Source organism: Castor canadensis, chromosome 13 (genome assembly GCF_047511655.1).
Source record: "Castor canadensis chromosome 13, mCasCan1.hap1v2, whole genome shotgun sequence".
Taxonomy (NCBI): domain Eukaryota; kingdom Metazoa; phylum Chordata; class Mammalia; order Rodentia; family Castoridae; genus Castor; species Castor canadensis.
The window spans coordinates 13,196,537-13,214,192 of record NC_133398.1 but is presented as its reverse complement, the minus strand read 5'-3'; the positions used below and the strand labels follow the sequence as shown (position 1 = coordinate 13,214,192).

Below are 17,656 nucleotides of genomic sequence, written 5' to 3'. Positions count from 1 at the left end.
TCAATCCCCATGTACTTAAAACATAAAGTCTAAGGAAGAACTCAAGGCCAAGAATTGACCTGTGAGTCCAAGTGATGGAGATTGGCTGAGGTCAAACCTAAAATTCTTTTGAAAATGTTAGAGGGCTTATTTTCATGAATTCCACATTGTTTTGCCAATGAAAAACTCTCTCTTCCACACTGCTTAATTGTTATCCTTTAGTATTGTATTCCAGGTATATGACAATGTTGCTCCAGTATGAGATGAGGCACTTTGGGAAATTAGTACATCAGTATGCCAGCTGGCACATTAGTGAGCAAACCTGTTGGAGAAGCCCCTAAGGGATGTTAGGAGGGCAGTAGTACGTCAGCTAGGTGATTATATCAACTCAGCCTTGTTTGGGAGATTAATGCATTCTTAATAAATGCGTATAATTTGTTTATGTAATGACTATCTTTGGGTATTACTGTGTGCTGGGCACAGAGAAAGATATGCATTGCTCATACTATCTCACTCTCTCTCTGAGGTGTAGGTGTCATAGCATCTCAGGTTATGAAATGGGAACCAACTGCTCAGGGTCACATGGTTATCAGAACTGGGATTTGAACTGAGATTTTTTTTTATTCCAAAGCTCATGCTTTCACTGTTACACCATTCTACCTTTCTTGTAGCACACACCAACAGAGATTTATTGCTCATTCAGAAACATGAGTGAGTTTAGTATGAGTGTAGATGCGAATGAGTTAAATTTATTTACTCATTCCAAATCAGCACTGGTATATTTTGAGTGTAAGATGTCAACTGGAATTTTTAACGTACGAAAATCTTTCATCTGTCTTTACACCAATCTTTGCACAGACCAGCCCTCCTCCCTTGAGGATTTATTGTGGTTTTGATCTGTGTAGCCTCAAACCATTGAAATCTTTTCAAAGAAGCAGAGCTGTTTTCTTTTTATTTTTTCTTCCCTTTCTTTTTTTCCTTCCGCAATATACTGGTACCAGGAGTGGACATAGTTTGCTATTCAGCTTGATCAAAGCACTCTACACCAATGTAACTTCCTGATCTTACTGGTAACAGAACTAAATGTTTCCATGTTCTGCCAAGATGGGTTGCCAGTTATCGACAGAGGGCTTGCATATGGTAATAATTATTTACTAATTCTGTTTACCTTTTGATCTGGTTTTCAGTGTACAGCTGCAGCTATCAAGGCTATAAGAGAAAGTGGAATGAATCTGAACCCAGAAGTCGAAGGCACGCTAATTCGGGTACCCATTCCTAAGTAAGTTTGACTGAAATTCATGTATTTCAGTGAATTGGGGTGATTGTCCTTGGAAGGAAACCAATGTCCTACTATATTCTTAGGCCAATAGCATACCTTACTTGTATCTTTTATCCTAGCAAAAGTGGTTTGAGATCCAGTTTACTGATTCAGAAATACGTGCTAGATGCTGGGTTTGCAGTAGTAACCTTGATAAATACCTTGTCCTCAAACATTCTGGTTGGAAAGTTAAGACAAATAAGTAGATAGTCATTCCAGATAATGGAATGTTAAGAGGAAAGAAAAGCCAGTGGTGTCCAACAGAGTGAATTGTCGGGGGTGGGGGGGAGTAGTGGTGATAGAGGCAATTTTAGCTTAGTAGGACTCTTTAAAGAGTAACATTTCTGCTGAGAGCTGGATTATGAAGAAGACCATCAACAGCCTAGGTAAAGTGTTCCAGCCAGAGTGAGCAGCAAACACAAAGGCCCCAGGTCAGAAAAGTCCCTGGCACTTTTAATCTAATCCAACCCATATTCCTTGAAGAGATATTTTTACATTTGACCTTGCTAGTTGAAGAATTTTAGGCATAAGAACAGAATAATGTTAATTATATAAATATATAGGACTTAAAGTTTTAAATTAATAAAAATGTATGTTCCTTTTTAAGTTAGAAAAGAGGTTGCACTTAGGAAGCAAGAGGATCATGAGTTTGAGGCCACCCTGAGCTACACAAGATCTTGTATCAAAGAAGAAAGGGAAAACAAAAAAAGATAAGACCTTGGTGTGTTTGAGAAAGAGAAAAGGTGTTATGTCTTAAACTCAGGTGGAGAGTAGAAAGAGAGGAGGTTAGACGAGTCAGGAGAGCCTGATGGTGGAGGTCCAGAGAGGGAGTTGGGCTTTGTTCTAACTGAAATGGGAAGCTATTGGATAGATTGAAACAAAGGAGGGATCTGATATGGACTTTGCAAGGGTCTCTCTGGCTGCTGATTAACAAATGGAATGTAGGGGACAGAATGGACACTAGGAGAATAGTCAGGGGGCAGTTGTAGCAGTCCAACTGAGACATTAAGTCTTGGATTCCAGAGAAGAAGGTTTAAACTCTTATTCTTACATAGTGCCTCATAAATTAATTTGTTCAGTCATTCAGCAAATATTCATAAGCACTAACTATAGGCAGGATAGGTACTTTCCTAGTTGTTGGGATATAGCAGAAAACAAAATAAGCAACAAAAATTCCCTGCCCTCCTGGAGCTTACCTGATAGTTGAATAGGTAAAGTATATAGAAAAATAAACATGTAATGTCAAGTGATGGTAGGGACTATGAACAAGAATAAGCAAGGTAAAGAGATAGATTTGGGAGTAATACATAGATAAGGGGTGATTGGGGAGAAAGTGACATTTGAACGAATGTAAAATGAGTGAATGAATAAAGTTTTCTAAATAATTAGAAGGGAAATGAAGTATAACTATAATGAAGTTTCTTTTTGTGCCACATACCTACCCTGTAAGGTAGGCTTTTTGTGTTATGGAAAATTAGGCTAGAGAGGTAAATTAGTATCTCTGAGGCCACATATCTTATACTGCAGCTGGGACCTAAACCCAGGTTTAGTTGATTCCAAAACCTCATGACAGCAACAAAAAATTTTTTAAAAAAATTTGAGACAGGGTCTGTCTATGAGCCTAGGCTGGCCTCAAATTCAGATTCTCCTGCCTTTGCCTCTTGGGTTCTGGAGTTAGAGTCATGCACTACTTAACTCAGCAATGAGAATTGATCACAATACTAAGAGACCGGGAACTACCCTGACTGAACTTTTTCCTGCTTTATGGCTAGAAAATGGTTATCTTGTTCTTTTTTGTTCTCAGTAAATCCTAATTAACACCCTGCTTTGAAATCATCTGAATTGGAAACACTATAACCTGGTGTTTTAAAGTCATATAGACCTAGGTTCAAGTTCTGTTTGTGTGGTTTAGGTCATTGATTTGCTCAACGAGTTTTCTGAGAATGTGTATGTACGAGGCTTTCTTGGTGATTACAGACCTGATGCTTCCCTTTATGGACTTCTCAGGCTGTGTGCCAGGCCACTTGTTCATATTACCTCCAGCTTACTTGTGGAACCTGTTATGACCCACAGTTTATAGATAAAAACCCTCTGAAATTCACAGAAATTAAGGGATTGTCCAAGATTATGTAACTAGTAAGTGGCAGTCAGGATTTAAATCCTGAGTTTTCCTGAGTTTTCTGTGTGGAGAGGTAATTCTGTAAAGCTCTAGGTGTACTTGTGGACATTAGAAGCAAGATTTACAAGTGGAATAGATTGTAGTCAGCAGGCTTATATTCTACTTCTTGCTTTCCTGTCTGAAACTTTGGTCAACCACTCACTTTCCTTTGTTGTTCTCAGCTTCCCTTAGGAAGCGCCAAAATTTTGTGATGCTGTGAATTTGTGTTGTTAAATCTTCATTGCTGACTTAGGTTTTAAGAACAGTCTAATCAGGTGTCACATTTTTCTTTAAAGAGGGGAATGTGTCCCATAGGAGTTGATGTCACTCGTGGTGCAGTGTATGAAAATTTGAAAGATCAGTCAGTTTAATTTGAATTTCTGAAGACCTAGGGATCTGTTGTATTTTACTTTCACATTATTTTCTCTTGGTTGGTGGGTGTAATCCAAGCAAAAGTTGATGGACCAAAACCATCATTTTGAACCTATGAACCTCATTTTTTATATGCTTTCTTCCTTTTGACAAGGTGGTAGGGTCACGAGGCCCTTTACTGAATTATGTGTTCGGTAGTTTTCCAGATAAAAAATGAGTGATCTGTTCTTTATTATGGAGACTGTGTCTTGTGAGGGGATAAAAATTGATGTAGGAGTAAGAGGACCAAGGTTTTTATTAAGTTTTAACTAATAAAGACAGTAACTTCGTACAACTCAGGGCACACTGTCCTAGCAGCTTGCTACCTTCCAGATAGTTATTTGTAAAGTAGGTGAAATAGTACATAACGATAGGCAGAGATTTGGTGAGCTTAAGAGAGAAAATAGATTAAGTTGTATGATTTCCTTAAAGAAACTATATAAGTGCTATTTCAGTAAACTCGATTTTCTATTTATATATAATTTGAGGAAAAAATGAAGGAGTGAGAAAGGGATTAGTCTGCTAGATACTTTTAGGTGCCTGATATATATAGGGAAAGCAGAAAAGTGTAGTGGTCAAATTTATGTTCCAGAGTTATACAAGCATTAAATTGAGTTCCAGTTCTCTGCATTTTAGCAGTGTGAGGGTGGCAACTTCTTTGTTTCTCTGAATCTGAGAGCTCATCTATAAAATTAAAATTTATGGAATTTGTTTTATATAGTTTTGAATATTTTTTTGATGGTATTGAGGTTTGAGCTCAGGGCTTCACACTTTCTAGGACAGTGCTCTACTGCCTGAGCCACACCTCTGGTTACACTTTATATAGTTATTGAGAGATTTCAGTGTGATAATATATGGGAAGTTTTTTATGTTTAATAAACACTCAGTTAATGTTAGCACACATTGCTGTTTCCTCCATTTCCTTGCATAAGGAGGTAAGGACATCATTCTCTTTTATAGAAGAGAAAACTAAGGCTCAGAGAGGTGAAGCATTGACTCTGGGTTACACAGCTGGTAATTGGCAAAGCTGTGAGGAGGAAAATAGCACACCAAAGCTTAGAGTTTGGGAGGTATATGGGAATAAGAAGCATACATTCCTAGGATTAGTTTCTGATTATAAAATTTCAAGTTTAGTTCTAGGATAATCAGTCTTTCCTGATTGATCATGATTGTTCCTCTGACTGATAGTCTGTAGGTTTACTTTTTTGCTGTACTGTGGTTTCCCAGAACCACATTTCATTTTCAGTTGCTGCAGATCTCAGCTACTACCTCACCCTCATTACACTTCTCAGAGCCTTATATTCTTATTTAAGACTACTGAGTCTGTGACTTACTATAATCTGCCACTGATCTTTTGGGAAGGAGTTGGGAGACAAATCCAAAATCCATAGCAGATTAGCTTGGAACCTGAGTGATCCTTATCACCAACTCTTCTTTTTTTAGCCTGTGAGAATTAATTCTTTGTGGCTGTTTTTATCATGGCTTTCTCTTCAGGTAAAATACTACTGGACCCCAGAGATTCTGGCTTATATCTTTCTCCACTGACAGTGTGCATAATTTTGCTTTTCTTTTCTGGCTGTTTTTTTATTTGCTAAGTCAATCAACTGGATAGAATTTTTTGAATATTCCCTTTAATGGAGATTCACTTAGTTTCTTCTACTTTCTTTCCAGTTTGTGTAATTACATTTGGAGTACCATTTACTACACTAGAGATTTCGCACTGGGAGGTGCTGAGCTGAGTGCTATACAGTCTCTCCCCAGATTCTCTCCATACTATGAGGTGACAGATTGTTTTTGAGGCTCCTTTGACTGATGAGAGAGACCTGCAGCTCATAGAACTTACTCCCTGAGGTCAAATAGTTATAAGTGGCAGAAGCAGGATTAGAATTAGAGTCTTTGTTATTTCTTTTTCCCCCGATTCTTGTCTTTTTTTTTGGAAATACTGGGGGTTTAACTCAGGGCCTCCTGCTTGCTAAGCAGGTACTCTGCCATTTGAGCTATTCTGCCTGCCAGTCTCTCCCTTCTTAATCAGGGTCCCTGAAAGGTTTTGAGCAGTTTTTTTTTCACTAGGCCAGATTTCTGTCTCCATCTTATTCACATCTTCATTATGCCCCCAAACAAACATAAATAAACATGCACACCATAGTCATTGTTTTTCTGCATATCAATGGGAAAACCACGTTAAGCAGCATAGGGCTGCTTTGGTTTTAGACTGCCAGGGTCACGTCTGGTTTTAAATGAGCACTACAAGGAATTGATAAATTTACTAAAAACACAAAAGTACGTATGATTGATTTGTTCCCCACTGAGGTTGCATCCTTTGTTGATTGTCCTATTCTTTCATCAGTGTCTGTGATAGCTTTTATTTTAAAAGAATTAAATAAAAAATTAAAACACCTCCATCCTGTTCTCCATGGGAAACCACTTGTGCTACTTTCTGTGTAAAGTCAAGCATGTGTCTGTACCTATTCCTTTTTGTATAATGATAATGGGATTATACTAAACATACTTCTCTGAACTTTTTTCTCTTTTGGCAATGCTGGGGTTTGAATCAGGGCTTCATTCTTACCAGGTTGAGGCTGTACCGCCTTGCCACACCGCTGGCCCTTTTTGATCTGGTTGTTTTGGAGAGTCTGGCTTTTTGCCCTGGCTAAGCTGGTGCTCCATCCTCCTATTTTATGCTCTCCACCTTCATTGGAATGACAGGTGTATGCCAGCTTTTTTACATTGAGATAGGGTCTCACAAATTTTTTTTTCTGCCCTGGGCTGGCCTATAGAACTGCGATCCTTCTGATCTCAGCCTCTCAAGTAGCAAGGATTACAGGCATAAGCCACCAGCACCCAGGTTGTACTTTTTTTTTTTTAATAAGAAGAATTCTCTCATGAGATTTCTTCTTCGCTGTTTTTAAAGGTGGTTTAGTGTTTGTTTATACATAGTTCCCAAATGTCAAATATGTTGGTTTAAATTATTTTTCTTTTAGCAACTGTGTTTTAGTGATCTTATAAGGTCTTGCTCTCTGCACTAGTGGAAATAGGAAGTGGTGGTGGGGGACTGCAGTTAGGAAAGAAGTGAATGTGGAATATGGTGTTTGGTGTTGCTACTGATGCTTCATTGCCTGAGTGCTTGTTTGTAGCAGTGCTGCATAGTGCTCAGCTGCTTAGATAGATGGTCATTTCAGAGCCAGATGACCATCTGCAGTATACCCAGGTGACCTCTTTGTTGGTCCTCAGACTCAAACTTGACATCACGCTTTTAGGAAACCCTATTGGGATTCAAATGCCTTCTTTGCTTCACTGCACAACTAATACTAGCAAGGTGACTATTTACTAAGCACAGACTTTTATGCTGTATTATTTAACTCATTTCACTCTGTAATCCATGTGTTTTGTACATGAGTAATGTAGGCCTTAGATTAAATAACTTGCTCAAGTTCATTTATCTAGTAAAGGCATAGTTGAACAATATTCAAATTTGGGTCTGTTTGACACTTACAGACTTCCAAGAGTGCTTTCGGCTTTTGTTTTGTGTTTGCTTGTTTTCATAGTAAAAGCCAACAGTTTATATTTTAAATTTTAATTATATAATAATTCAAACTATGTGGAACAAGCATAACTTCCAAAGCTCAAATCAGAATGCATAATCTAACAGTGAATTTTATGACACTTTTTGGTTAGAAAGACAGTATGGGATACAGGGTAGTTAAAAACATCTAACTTTATTGAGATGTAACATAATAAAATGAATCCATTTCAAGGGTACACGTGATGAGTTTTTGAAAAATATATGTGTCCTTGTAACTACCACCCCAATCAAGATATAGAACAATTCAGTTACCCCAAGAAGTTTTCCTCTGCCTCTTGGCATGTCAGTTCTCAGTTTTCCTCCTCTGGTTCCATCCACTTGTCTGCTTTTGTAAGAGTGTGGAGTTTTTATGCTGAAATGTAAAACTTCTAGGACATTCATAAATTTACTCAACAGATACTCATTGAGTGCCTGTTATATCCTAGGCATAGTTCTTTTATATGCTGAGGATAAGTAGTAAACAAGCCAGACAAAGCCTTCACCTATATAGACCTTCTGCTGAGGAGACAGTAACACACATACTGTGTGTGAGTGTGTGTGTGTGTGTGTGTGTGTGTGTGTGTGTGTGTGTGAGAGAGAGAGAGAGAGAGAGAGAGAAAGAGACAGAGAGAGAGAGAGAGAGAGAGAGAGAGAGAGAGAGATTGAGATTGAGATTGAGTTCTCTCTGTGAATAAAAATAAGGTAGTAAAAAGAAATAAAGGTTGCCATGAGTGGGAGTGGTGGTTCAATATGGAGGAGGGCATTCAGGGAAGTCTTCAGAGGAAGGTGATATTTGAGCAGAGAACTGAGTGTGTGAGGGAGTAAAGTATGTCTGTATCTAGCAGTAAGGCAAAGTGAGCTGGAAGTACAAAGACTCTAGGAGGTGGGAGTCTTCTGGGATGCTTAAGTAACAGCAAGACTTATGTGGCTGTAGCAGATGGATTAAGGAGATGAGGTCAGAGAAGAATGAGGAGACCAAGTCATGTTAAGGTTTTCCAGACCATAAGAATTTTGGGAAGCCAGTGGATGTTTTTGAGCAGGACAATCATGTGACTTAGGTTTTGTTAGGATCATTTGGGCAGCTATTTTGAGCATTATACGCTAGGAAGGTAAGGCAGAAAGCAGGGAATTAGTTAAGGGCTGTTGCAGTAGTCCAGACAGGAGGTGGTGATGGCCTGGATTTGTGTTGTAATGGTGGAGTTGATTAGAGGTGGTTGGATTCTGGATGCATTTTAAAGGAAATGCTGCCAGAATTTGTTGATGGATTAGATATAGATTTAAAAAGAAGTGACTTGGGCAGGGGGTGTGTCCAAGTGGTAGAGTGCTTGCCTAGCATGCTTCAGACTCTGGGTTAAATGAATGAATGAAAGAAAGGAAATAAAAAGAGGGGACTAAAGGATGATTTCAAGGTTTTCAGTCTGAGTAACTGGAAGGATGGAATTGACATTTATGGAAATAGGTTAGACTGTGGGAAGGCTGATTGGGCATGAGGGAACAACAGATTTTGTCCATATTTATCTTGAGATGCTCCTGGACATGTAAGTGGAGAGATCAGATAGGCTGTTGGATATATGTATTTGGAGTTCAGAGGACAGGTATGGGCTAGAGAGATAAATTTTGGAATTATGTAACTGAGGCTATGTAATTACATGAAATTACTTTAAAGAGTAACTATAGATAATGAAGAGATTTGAGAACTGAGCTGTGGGCATTCATTCCAAGGTTTATGGGTCAAGGAGATGAGAAACCAGAAAAGGAGAGTGAAAATGAGTGACCAGTGTAGTAGGAGAATTGGGAAAGTGTGGGGTCTTAGAAACCCAGTGAAGATGGCTTCAAGGAGGGCCAGTGATCAGCTATTTTGAACACTGTTGATGAGTCCAGTGAGATAAGAAAACTAATGACTGGATTTAGAAACCTGATTTATTTATCAATTAGTCTATCTCTTTGTTATAAAGGGAAGCTCATAGCTTTGGGGTTAGATCACCTGGGTTGTAGTACCTGTTCTGTCACTCTCTGGGTTTGTCAGTTTGGATCCTTTGAGAAATAGACACCATGACTGAATTGGATGGGAGACACCCATCAAAGATAGAGGAGTAGGTATAGACGAGTCCAGGTCTGATACCAGTGAAGGAAGATTGTATAGAAGGATACTTAATGCAGTACTGCTAAGTGGAAGTCTCAGTAAGGCTGCTGGGGTGTTCTTGAGTAAACATCAACCCTGGAGGAGTCCCAAGTTGGTCATGTGGTTCAGCTCTAGAGTACCACTGCCCTGCATGGTTGTTGGCTGGGAGCATCCTGGGTAATGTTGTTTTGGCATGATCTCAGCATGAAAGTCAATGAGGATCTGACAGTTTGGGAGATGGAAGCCAAACGCATCTGTATTCCTCAAAGCCAGTTCTCATGGAGGGCCATCTGAGCAGCATACCTCCCACTGCAGAGGACTTAGGCAAGTAGCTCAATTTTTTGAAATCTCAGCCTCCTTATCTGTAAAATGAGTCTGTGGTTTTGAGGAATCACAAGATACCGTGAGACTTCTTGTGTCATATGTTATAGGCACTTAACAATTCCTTTCTCTTACAGTATTTTTATCTAATTTTCCTGCTTAAGTAGTTCTTAGAAACCTCTTTTTCTGGTTATTTGTGAGTAAAACAAAGGATATTTTACTTCTGTTTGTTCATTTCTCTTAGTTCTTAATGCTCTCTTCTGTCCTAACACCATTTTTTTTTTAAAATTCTATTTTCTCTTTTAGGGATGGAAGGAGTTAAGTCATTATGTTGTAATCATCTTGGAATTTAACTTGCTCAGGAGCACTGTAGTTTGATTGTTAATAAGTGCTTGGCTTGTTCTTTGAATATGAATTATGGTGAATAAGACCTCCTGGAAGGTATATCCCAAACAGGAAAATCCAGTGACTAGCTCTAACTATGGTGTGAGATATGCTGTATTTTCTGGTAAAGGTGAGGGACCATGGCTCCCCTTGGTACTCTCTGCCCACTGAACCACTCAAGCCTCACCACCATGTCATCAACTCCCTCTTGTCCTCTTGTTGTTGTTGGGGATGGTAGAACTGATGCCTATACTAGGTTCCTTACTCCAGACTTTGTTCACGTGATAAAACCAGAGGATCAGGTTGATCCTACCTTTGATCGGGTGATAGAACCTTAGAGTCAGACAAGGTAGCTTTCTAGGTAACAGTAAAAAGCCCTGAGTTATAGTTCTCTCAAGCTAAATCTGTTTTTTTTTTTTCCTACCATATGTTGATGTGCTGGTTTTGGATATGGATGATGCCCAGGTTTTTCCAAGGGGAGAGTAAACTGGGTGAGGCAGGGTAGGATTGTCCCAGACTGAGTTGAATAGGGAGGGAAACTGCTGTATAGTCAAGGAGAGCCATAACTGATAGCTGGAAGAACCAAGGTTGCAGTCAGAAAAACTAAAAAGCAAAACCAAAATAAGAGTTATGTGCCCTCAGGCTAGGTATTTGAACTCTCTGAGCCTTAGTTTGTAAGATGGAATAATAGTATCATTTACTTTTGTGAAAGTTTATTGGGAGAGGGCTGGGGATGTAGCTCAGTGGTAGGGCACTTTGCCTAGCATGCAGGAGGCTTTAGGTTCAATCCCTAGCATCGTGGGTTGTGGTGTGTTATGGTTGGATTTATTGGGAGAGGCTCCTATGAAGGTTGAAGAGGAGATGGAACAGATGTAGACAGAAGGGTTGTTAGACTGCAGTACCATGAAGAAAGAAAAGAACTATAATAGAGAATTCGTGTAATTTTTAAAAATTATCATTGTCAAGTCTGCCATTGTTATTGAGCACTCCTGTAACCTTTTCTGCAGGGAATTGTTAATGGTTAAGGGCAGCATTACCTTCACTGCCCTGAGGCAGGTGATCGCACAGTGCTTCAGAGATGAGAAGAGAGGTCTGTATTTTTTTTTAACAGCTTTGTTGAGATCTAATTCAGCACTGCAATTGTACAACCCTGGTTTTTAGTATATCTGCAGAAATGTTTAGCCATCACCACAATCAATTTTAGGATATTTTCATTATTACCCCCACAACAAAACCCAGTACCACTAGCAGTCACACCCCACTTCTACCCAAAACATCCTCTTTGAGGATAACTTTAGCAACTAATTTCTTTTAGGCCTAGATTTCCTATTCTGAATATTCCACATAAATGAAAATTTAAATGTGGTCTTTTGTGATTGGCTTTTTTCATTTAACGTAATGTTCTCAAGGTTCCTCTACATTCATAACATGTACCAGTAGTTTATTCCTTATTGTAAAATAATATTTATCTGTTTATCAGTTGCTTAATGCTGATTGTATTAAAGTACTGCTTGTACTTTTTGGCTATTATGAATAATACTACTGTGAATATTATTGTACAAACATTTGTGTGAACATGTTCTTAATTTTCTTGGGTATATACTTGGGAGTAGAATTGATGGGTCATATGGTAACTCTGTTTAACTTTTTGAGGAACTGCCAGACTCTTCCACAGAGACTGCACATTTACATTTCTCCCAATATATGAGGTTCCAATTTCTCCATCTCCTTGTTAGCACTTGTTATTATTATTATCATCCTAACTATATGAAGCGGTACCTCATTATGATTTTGATTGGCACTTTTCTAGTGACTAGAGATGTTGACCATTTTTTCCTGTGCTTCTTGACCATTTGCATTTTCTTTAGAAAAATGTCTGTTCAAGTTCTTTACCCATTTTTTAATTGGTTTGTTTGTCCTTTCATTGTTAAGTTTTGAGAGTTCTTTATATATTCTGGCTATTAGACTCGATAAACAAATTTCATTTTTTTAATTGCAAAAATAATGCACATTTTATGACAAAATTCAAATCCTATAGAAATACAAAGAGAAAAGTTCATTTACTATTCCCCAAGTATTCTTTCCAAAAGTAACCACTGTTAACTTTAGTATATATCCTTCCACATTTTAAAAGGGGCATGTTTTAACCCATATACATGCATAAATGGTTGTTGACTTATAATGGTTCAACTTAAGATTTTTTTTTTTTTTTACTTTATGATGATGTAAGTGTGATGTAAAATCAGTCAGTAGAAACTGTACTTTGAATTTTGATTTTTCCTCCTGGGCTAGCAATATGTTGTGGAATACTTGTGATCCTGGTGGGGGCAGTGGGTCTTAGCTCCCAGTCATGTAATCAGAAGGGAAAATAGCCATATTCTACAGTGTGCTGAATTGCTAAGCTATGTTGTTTGGTAGCTTAAGATGTTTTCAGTTTACAATGAGTTTATCAGGACATATCCTCATCATAAGAGAAGCATTTGTATTTAGTTTGCATAAATGAGACTAAATGTCTGCAGTACCATGACTTGTTTTTTTTTTTTCTTGTTATTTTCTGTATATCTTTTCATGGTGATCTCTTTTTTTTTTTTTTTTTTTTTTGGCTGCCTAGAAGTACCCTTTTGGATGGATGTAGCACCAATGAGGAAATTGGGAATCAGAAAGTTTAAGTGTCTTGCTCAGTATCACAGATTAGTAAGTGAAGGCGCCATTATTTAAACCGAAATTTATGTTTCAAGAGCCCATGTTCTTGCCATATTATCACATTGTTTCTGGGACTGGTAGCCTGGGGCCTTCTCCTTCTGGTTCTGGCCTCCTGTGCTATTTGCTGTATTGCCTTGTAAATCTTGTTACAGGAATGGTCTATATAATTTGCACGTTTCAGGAAATACTGGTAATAACCGTTTCTTACATAACCCACACATATACACACCTTTAGTTATCTTGAAAGGAAAAAAAAAAAATCAGGGAAGAATGCCTGATGACCTGACTTGGGGTGATAATCTGACTTGGGCTGGGGTAGCCACAAACTGCACTTGAGCAGCTTTTTCTACCTGTTCATTATCATCACTGCTTTGTAGGGGCATTCATTCTTCAGCACAAGTTCACCACACTCTCTTGGCTTTCTAGTCTGGAGGAGACTCCATGCAGTTTCAGGATGCCTGCCTTGTCCTTTCAATATTGCTTCCTACCTGGACTGTGGCTTTTTAGAAGTGCCTTCTGCTATTGCAGTTGCCAAGTGTGAGATGGTGCCTTCTTCCTAGCACAGATGTGCTGATTAAAGCACACAAAGAAGTTCAGTCAAGAATGAAGAGTGGAGTCTGGGATGAGGAGAAAGTTGCCACCAATACTTACTCAAAAGTTGTACACAAAGGGCAGGTTCCTTCTCTCCCTGCCCGTCCTGTATTCTCTGCCCTTCATATCATGCACCTGTTTACATTACTTAGCAGTTGATTGCTATAGGGCAGACCACTCTATTCCACTGCGGTCCTTTATAAATTACCTCTCTCCTTTCTCCCCACTACTGTTGGTTGTGTAGGGTAGCTAGTGGACATCTAAGCAGGTCTTAATGTACCAGCAGTGCTGCTCTTATTACTGTCACTAAAAGGGCTCTGCAAATGTTAGTTATCACTATTATTATTGTTATTATTATTGAAGGGGAGTAGATGACACCAGGGTCAGATGATGAGGCAAATATAAGTGGGGCCTGTTATTGTACTGTCCCTTTGTATCTTCTTATCTTGCTTTATTTTCTTCATAGCAGTGATATTTCTTTTTATACATTTAGTTGTTTACTATCTCTCTCTCTCCTTCACTGGAATGTGAATACTTTTAGAAGAGAGAGGAAGAGCTTTGTCGGTTTTATTCCCTGTTCTATCCCTAGCCTCTAGGCCAGGACCTAGCACATAGTAAGTAGCAATAATACAATCAATGTTTGTGAAATACATGAATGTGAGCACTCACTGTATGTCCACTGTTCAGGTGATATTTATATATTAGCTAATATATTCATAAGGGTCTTTTGAGGTCAGTATGTTATTATCACTGTTGTATAGATGAAAATACTTAGTCACAGAGGAGGTTCTTTGTGCTTAGTCTCCACAGCTTATAAGTGAAAGAACAGGTAGTCTTTCTTCAGAGCCTGGTTTTATAGGCACTATGCTATATATTCTCTCTCACATGGTTTGGGAGACTGAACCCAGGCCTCTCACATGCTAGGCAAGTGCTCTACCACTGAGCTATACCCTTAGCCCATCATTAATTTTATTACTTACATAATTGATAACTTAAAATAGTCACCTACATATGCAGTTCATTAACCATCATCTATCATTTGCTCATTACACTGTTGAACATTTTTAACCCTACCCCTGGCACTGCATTTGACATTTGAGAAAATAATAATAGATAATGTTTCTTGAGCACATCACTATGTACCTGCACATTTATTATTTCATCCTCACAATAATCTAATTAAGTAAATAGTATTATACATATTTGACAGATAGGGAAACAGACAAAGAGGTTAATTTTCTTGCCCAGGACCACACAGCTTAGAAATGGTAGACTGGGCCTTGAACCCCAGCACTCTGGCTTCAGAGGTTTTTCCCAAAGACTTCACTAGACAGCCTTCTTGCAATTCAGAGAGATAAAGCCAGTATCCACAGTTACTCAGCTTGTAAGTGGCAGGACTGGGACTCGGACTCAGGTCTGCTTTGGTCACCAAATGTATGCTTGCTCTTAGTTTGTGGGAGTTGGAGCAAGAGGTGTGACTATTTGTCCCAGAACTTGGGTTCCCATCCTTCTGGGGTGGAAGGGAAGGAGAAAAGAGACTTAATCCAAACCATTCAGCTGTGTATGTGGAGTTGGAACTCCTGACCTCAGCTCCTTTGTCTTTCTGTCCCCCTGGGCTATATTTTAAGATGGCTTAGCCAAGCTTTAGTCATAGAACAATATTTTAAAAGTAGGTGACTAGTTGTGTCACCAGAGAGAATTAAAATTACAATTGGTGGTAGAAGGTCTTCACAAATGTATGATTTCCTTTGGTCTGATGTCTTTTTGAGACGTTAACGTATGTAAGACAGGCTGGTGGGAGGGGGAGTTGTTGTACCTAGAAGCATAGGAAATCTGGCTGGGCTACACAAACAAAAACATTTCCTTCAGGGCCAGTGGCCTCAAGGCAGTAGGCAGTTCCCTCCAGCAAACAATGAAGCAGGGCCTGTGTCTGCTGCTGTTTGCAGGCCCATGCATCTACTAGGCCCATGAGTCTCTGCAGCTAAATGAGGATATAGCAGGCTTTCTCTCAGTTGAACTATCAGAAATGTGTTTTGATATGCCATTCCCTGTAGTTCAGCTTCCTTCTGCCTTAGCCTGTTGTCCCCCCACCCCACACCTCTGGAGCAGAACTCTTGGCCCCCACACCCTTGGTTGTCTGCTGCTGTCCTCTGTTCCTATGCTTTCCCTCTCTGCTCACCATCTACTCCATGGGCCAAGCTCCAAGCGACGAAGTTTCTAAGTGTTTTCTCCTTAACCATTCACATTCTCTTTTCTCCAGGACTTGGAGATTGTGTAACACGAATAAGAATGAGGCCATCCAGTGTTGAACTCCTGCAGTACATAAGTATCTGCAGCGTGCCAAGCCCTTGTCACCCATCATTTCATTTAATTCTTGAATCCTCCCTTTTAGTAGTATCCACACTCTTATTCATATGTGAGACAGCTGAATTTGGAGAAGATGAGTAGCATTTTCAAAGTTCTGAAGCTATCATGTGGCAAGCTGGAATTCCAACTTAGGTCTTGTCTTTAAGGCATGTTCTTTCTATGTTTAATGTCCCCTTTTAAATGACCAAAGGTCCTTCTGAAGTTGGATGTCATTATTACTGGGTTTTACTGTAATTGCCCAAGCTGACCAGGGCTTCCTTTGGTAGTGTATAGCTTTGTACATATGTCCCCTCTGGTTGAAACAATAGGAAATACCATTTTAGTCAGTGGGATTCTCTGTTGTGTTATTTACCAGCGGGGCATGCCCTCTGCGTATTGTTCACCAGAGTATGCTCAAGGAATTTTACAGGAAGGCCTCCATCCAGGATGTTACTGGAAGATCTGCCTGGTGAAGTTTGTACAAACAAAGTGTGACCCTGCCAGCTCAGCCCAAACCTCTGCCTTGTGCTAGAGGGCTCCCTGACCCTAGTAGAAAAGGCTGCTGTCTTGATCATCAAGCCAACAAGCTGCTGTGGGATGGTTCTAAGCTCCCCATCTACCTGCTTCTGTATAGTCTCTCCATTTGCTAGTTACAGAAAACATAACCCTGGTTGTTTCCTCTGCCCCCTGAAACTCTCCTGTGTTCTTTCATGTGGATCCTAGTATCTACTAGGACTCCTTCCCACATACACTTCTAAAAAACTGTGAAATAGACATTAAATTTTTTAAACCATTTTAGTCATTTCTAAGTTACTGTTCAGTAACATTAAGTACGTTCACATTATTGTGTAGCCAGTCTCCAGAATATATGTACTTGTTTAATGTCCACCTTCCTTGCTAGACTGTAAACTTATATGTATTTAATGTTATGTCCTTTGTTTCTGACACAGTGGCTGGCATATAGTAGGTGCTCAGTAAACAGTTGTTGAATGAAGCCTTAAGTGAATAAATGAATACCAAAATGGGAAGATTTCAGGGCTATATGTTGAAACATCTGGATTTTAAAATGTGAAATGTTAAATTACTTGTCAGATCTCAAAAAGCCCTCTTGCTGAAGCATAGATCTTGTCCTGTCACTTCTTTGTTGATTAAAATTTTCATGAATAAGCTCTTCACTATTTGAAGATGCCTGAGGGGGTTGCGAAAACCTAAACAGCAGCAACTAAAGACAGTTTAATTTTCTGAGTGCTTATTCTCTATAAGGTTTGGTGCTGGCTACTTTCCATATTTTATTTCATGTGAATCTCACAGTAACTCTGAAATGGAAGTTCTGTTTTCCTTGTTTGTTTATTTTTAATTTCTGTTTTCAGATGAGAAGATCAAGACCCAGAGAGTTTAAATAATTTGTTTAAGGTCACTCAGCTATAAGTGCCAGGCCCAGAGTAGAGGTGGAGCTGAACTTTGTAGCCTGCCATATAGAGAGTGCTACACTTCCCCTAGTACCCTTCCCCCACCCCCAACTGGAGTAGTCTGTTTTTGTTTGTTTTATAAATGGGATCTCTTCCTCATTTTCTTGTTTTTGTTTTTGTTTTTATTATGATTTCAGGGTTTTGTGACTTGAAAACTCTAGACCTGTAGAACAAATTTGACCTGAATGTGGGATGTGCTCTTTCCAGCCTTGCTTTCTGTCTTACTGTGCTTCTTTCCAAAATTCCTTTTCCTTTTTTCTGCAGCTGACAAGTTACCATGCCTCTCTAGGCA

General features: G+C 39.1%; 1 protein-coding gene across 2 annotated transcripts in view; it reads left to right on the top strand.

The window, feature by feature from the left end:
* Window positions 1–17,656, top strand: part of Mrrf (mitochondrial ribosome recycling factor) — a 63,763-nt gene that overhangs the window by 25,394 nt on the left and 20,713 nt on the right. For both annotated transcript variants that reach the window (XM_020173114.2, XM_074051074.1), the window contains one exon: window positions 1,167–1,258. In XM_020173114.2, coding sequence (XP_020028703.1) covers window positions 1,167–1,258 — 92 coding nt within the window. The remainder of the gene's footprint in view (window positions 1–1,166; window positions 1,259–17,656) is intronic.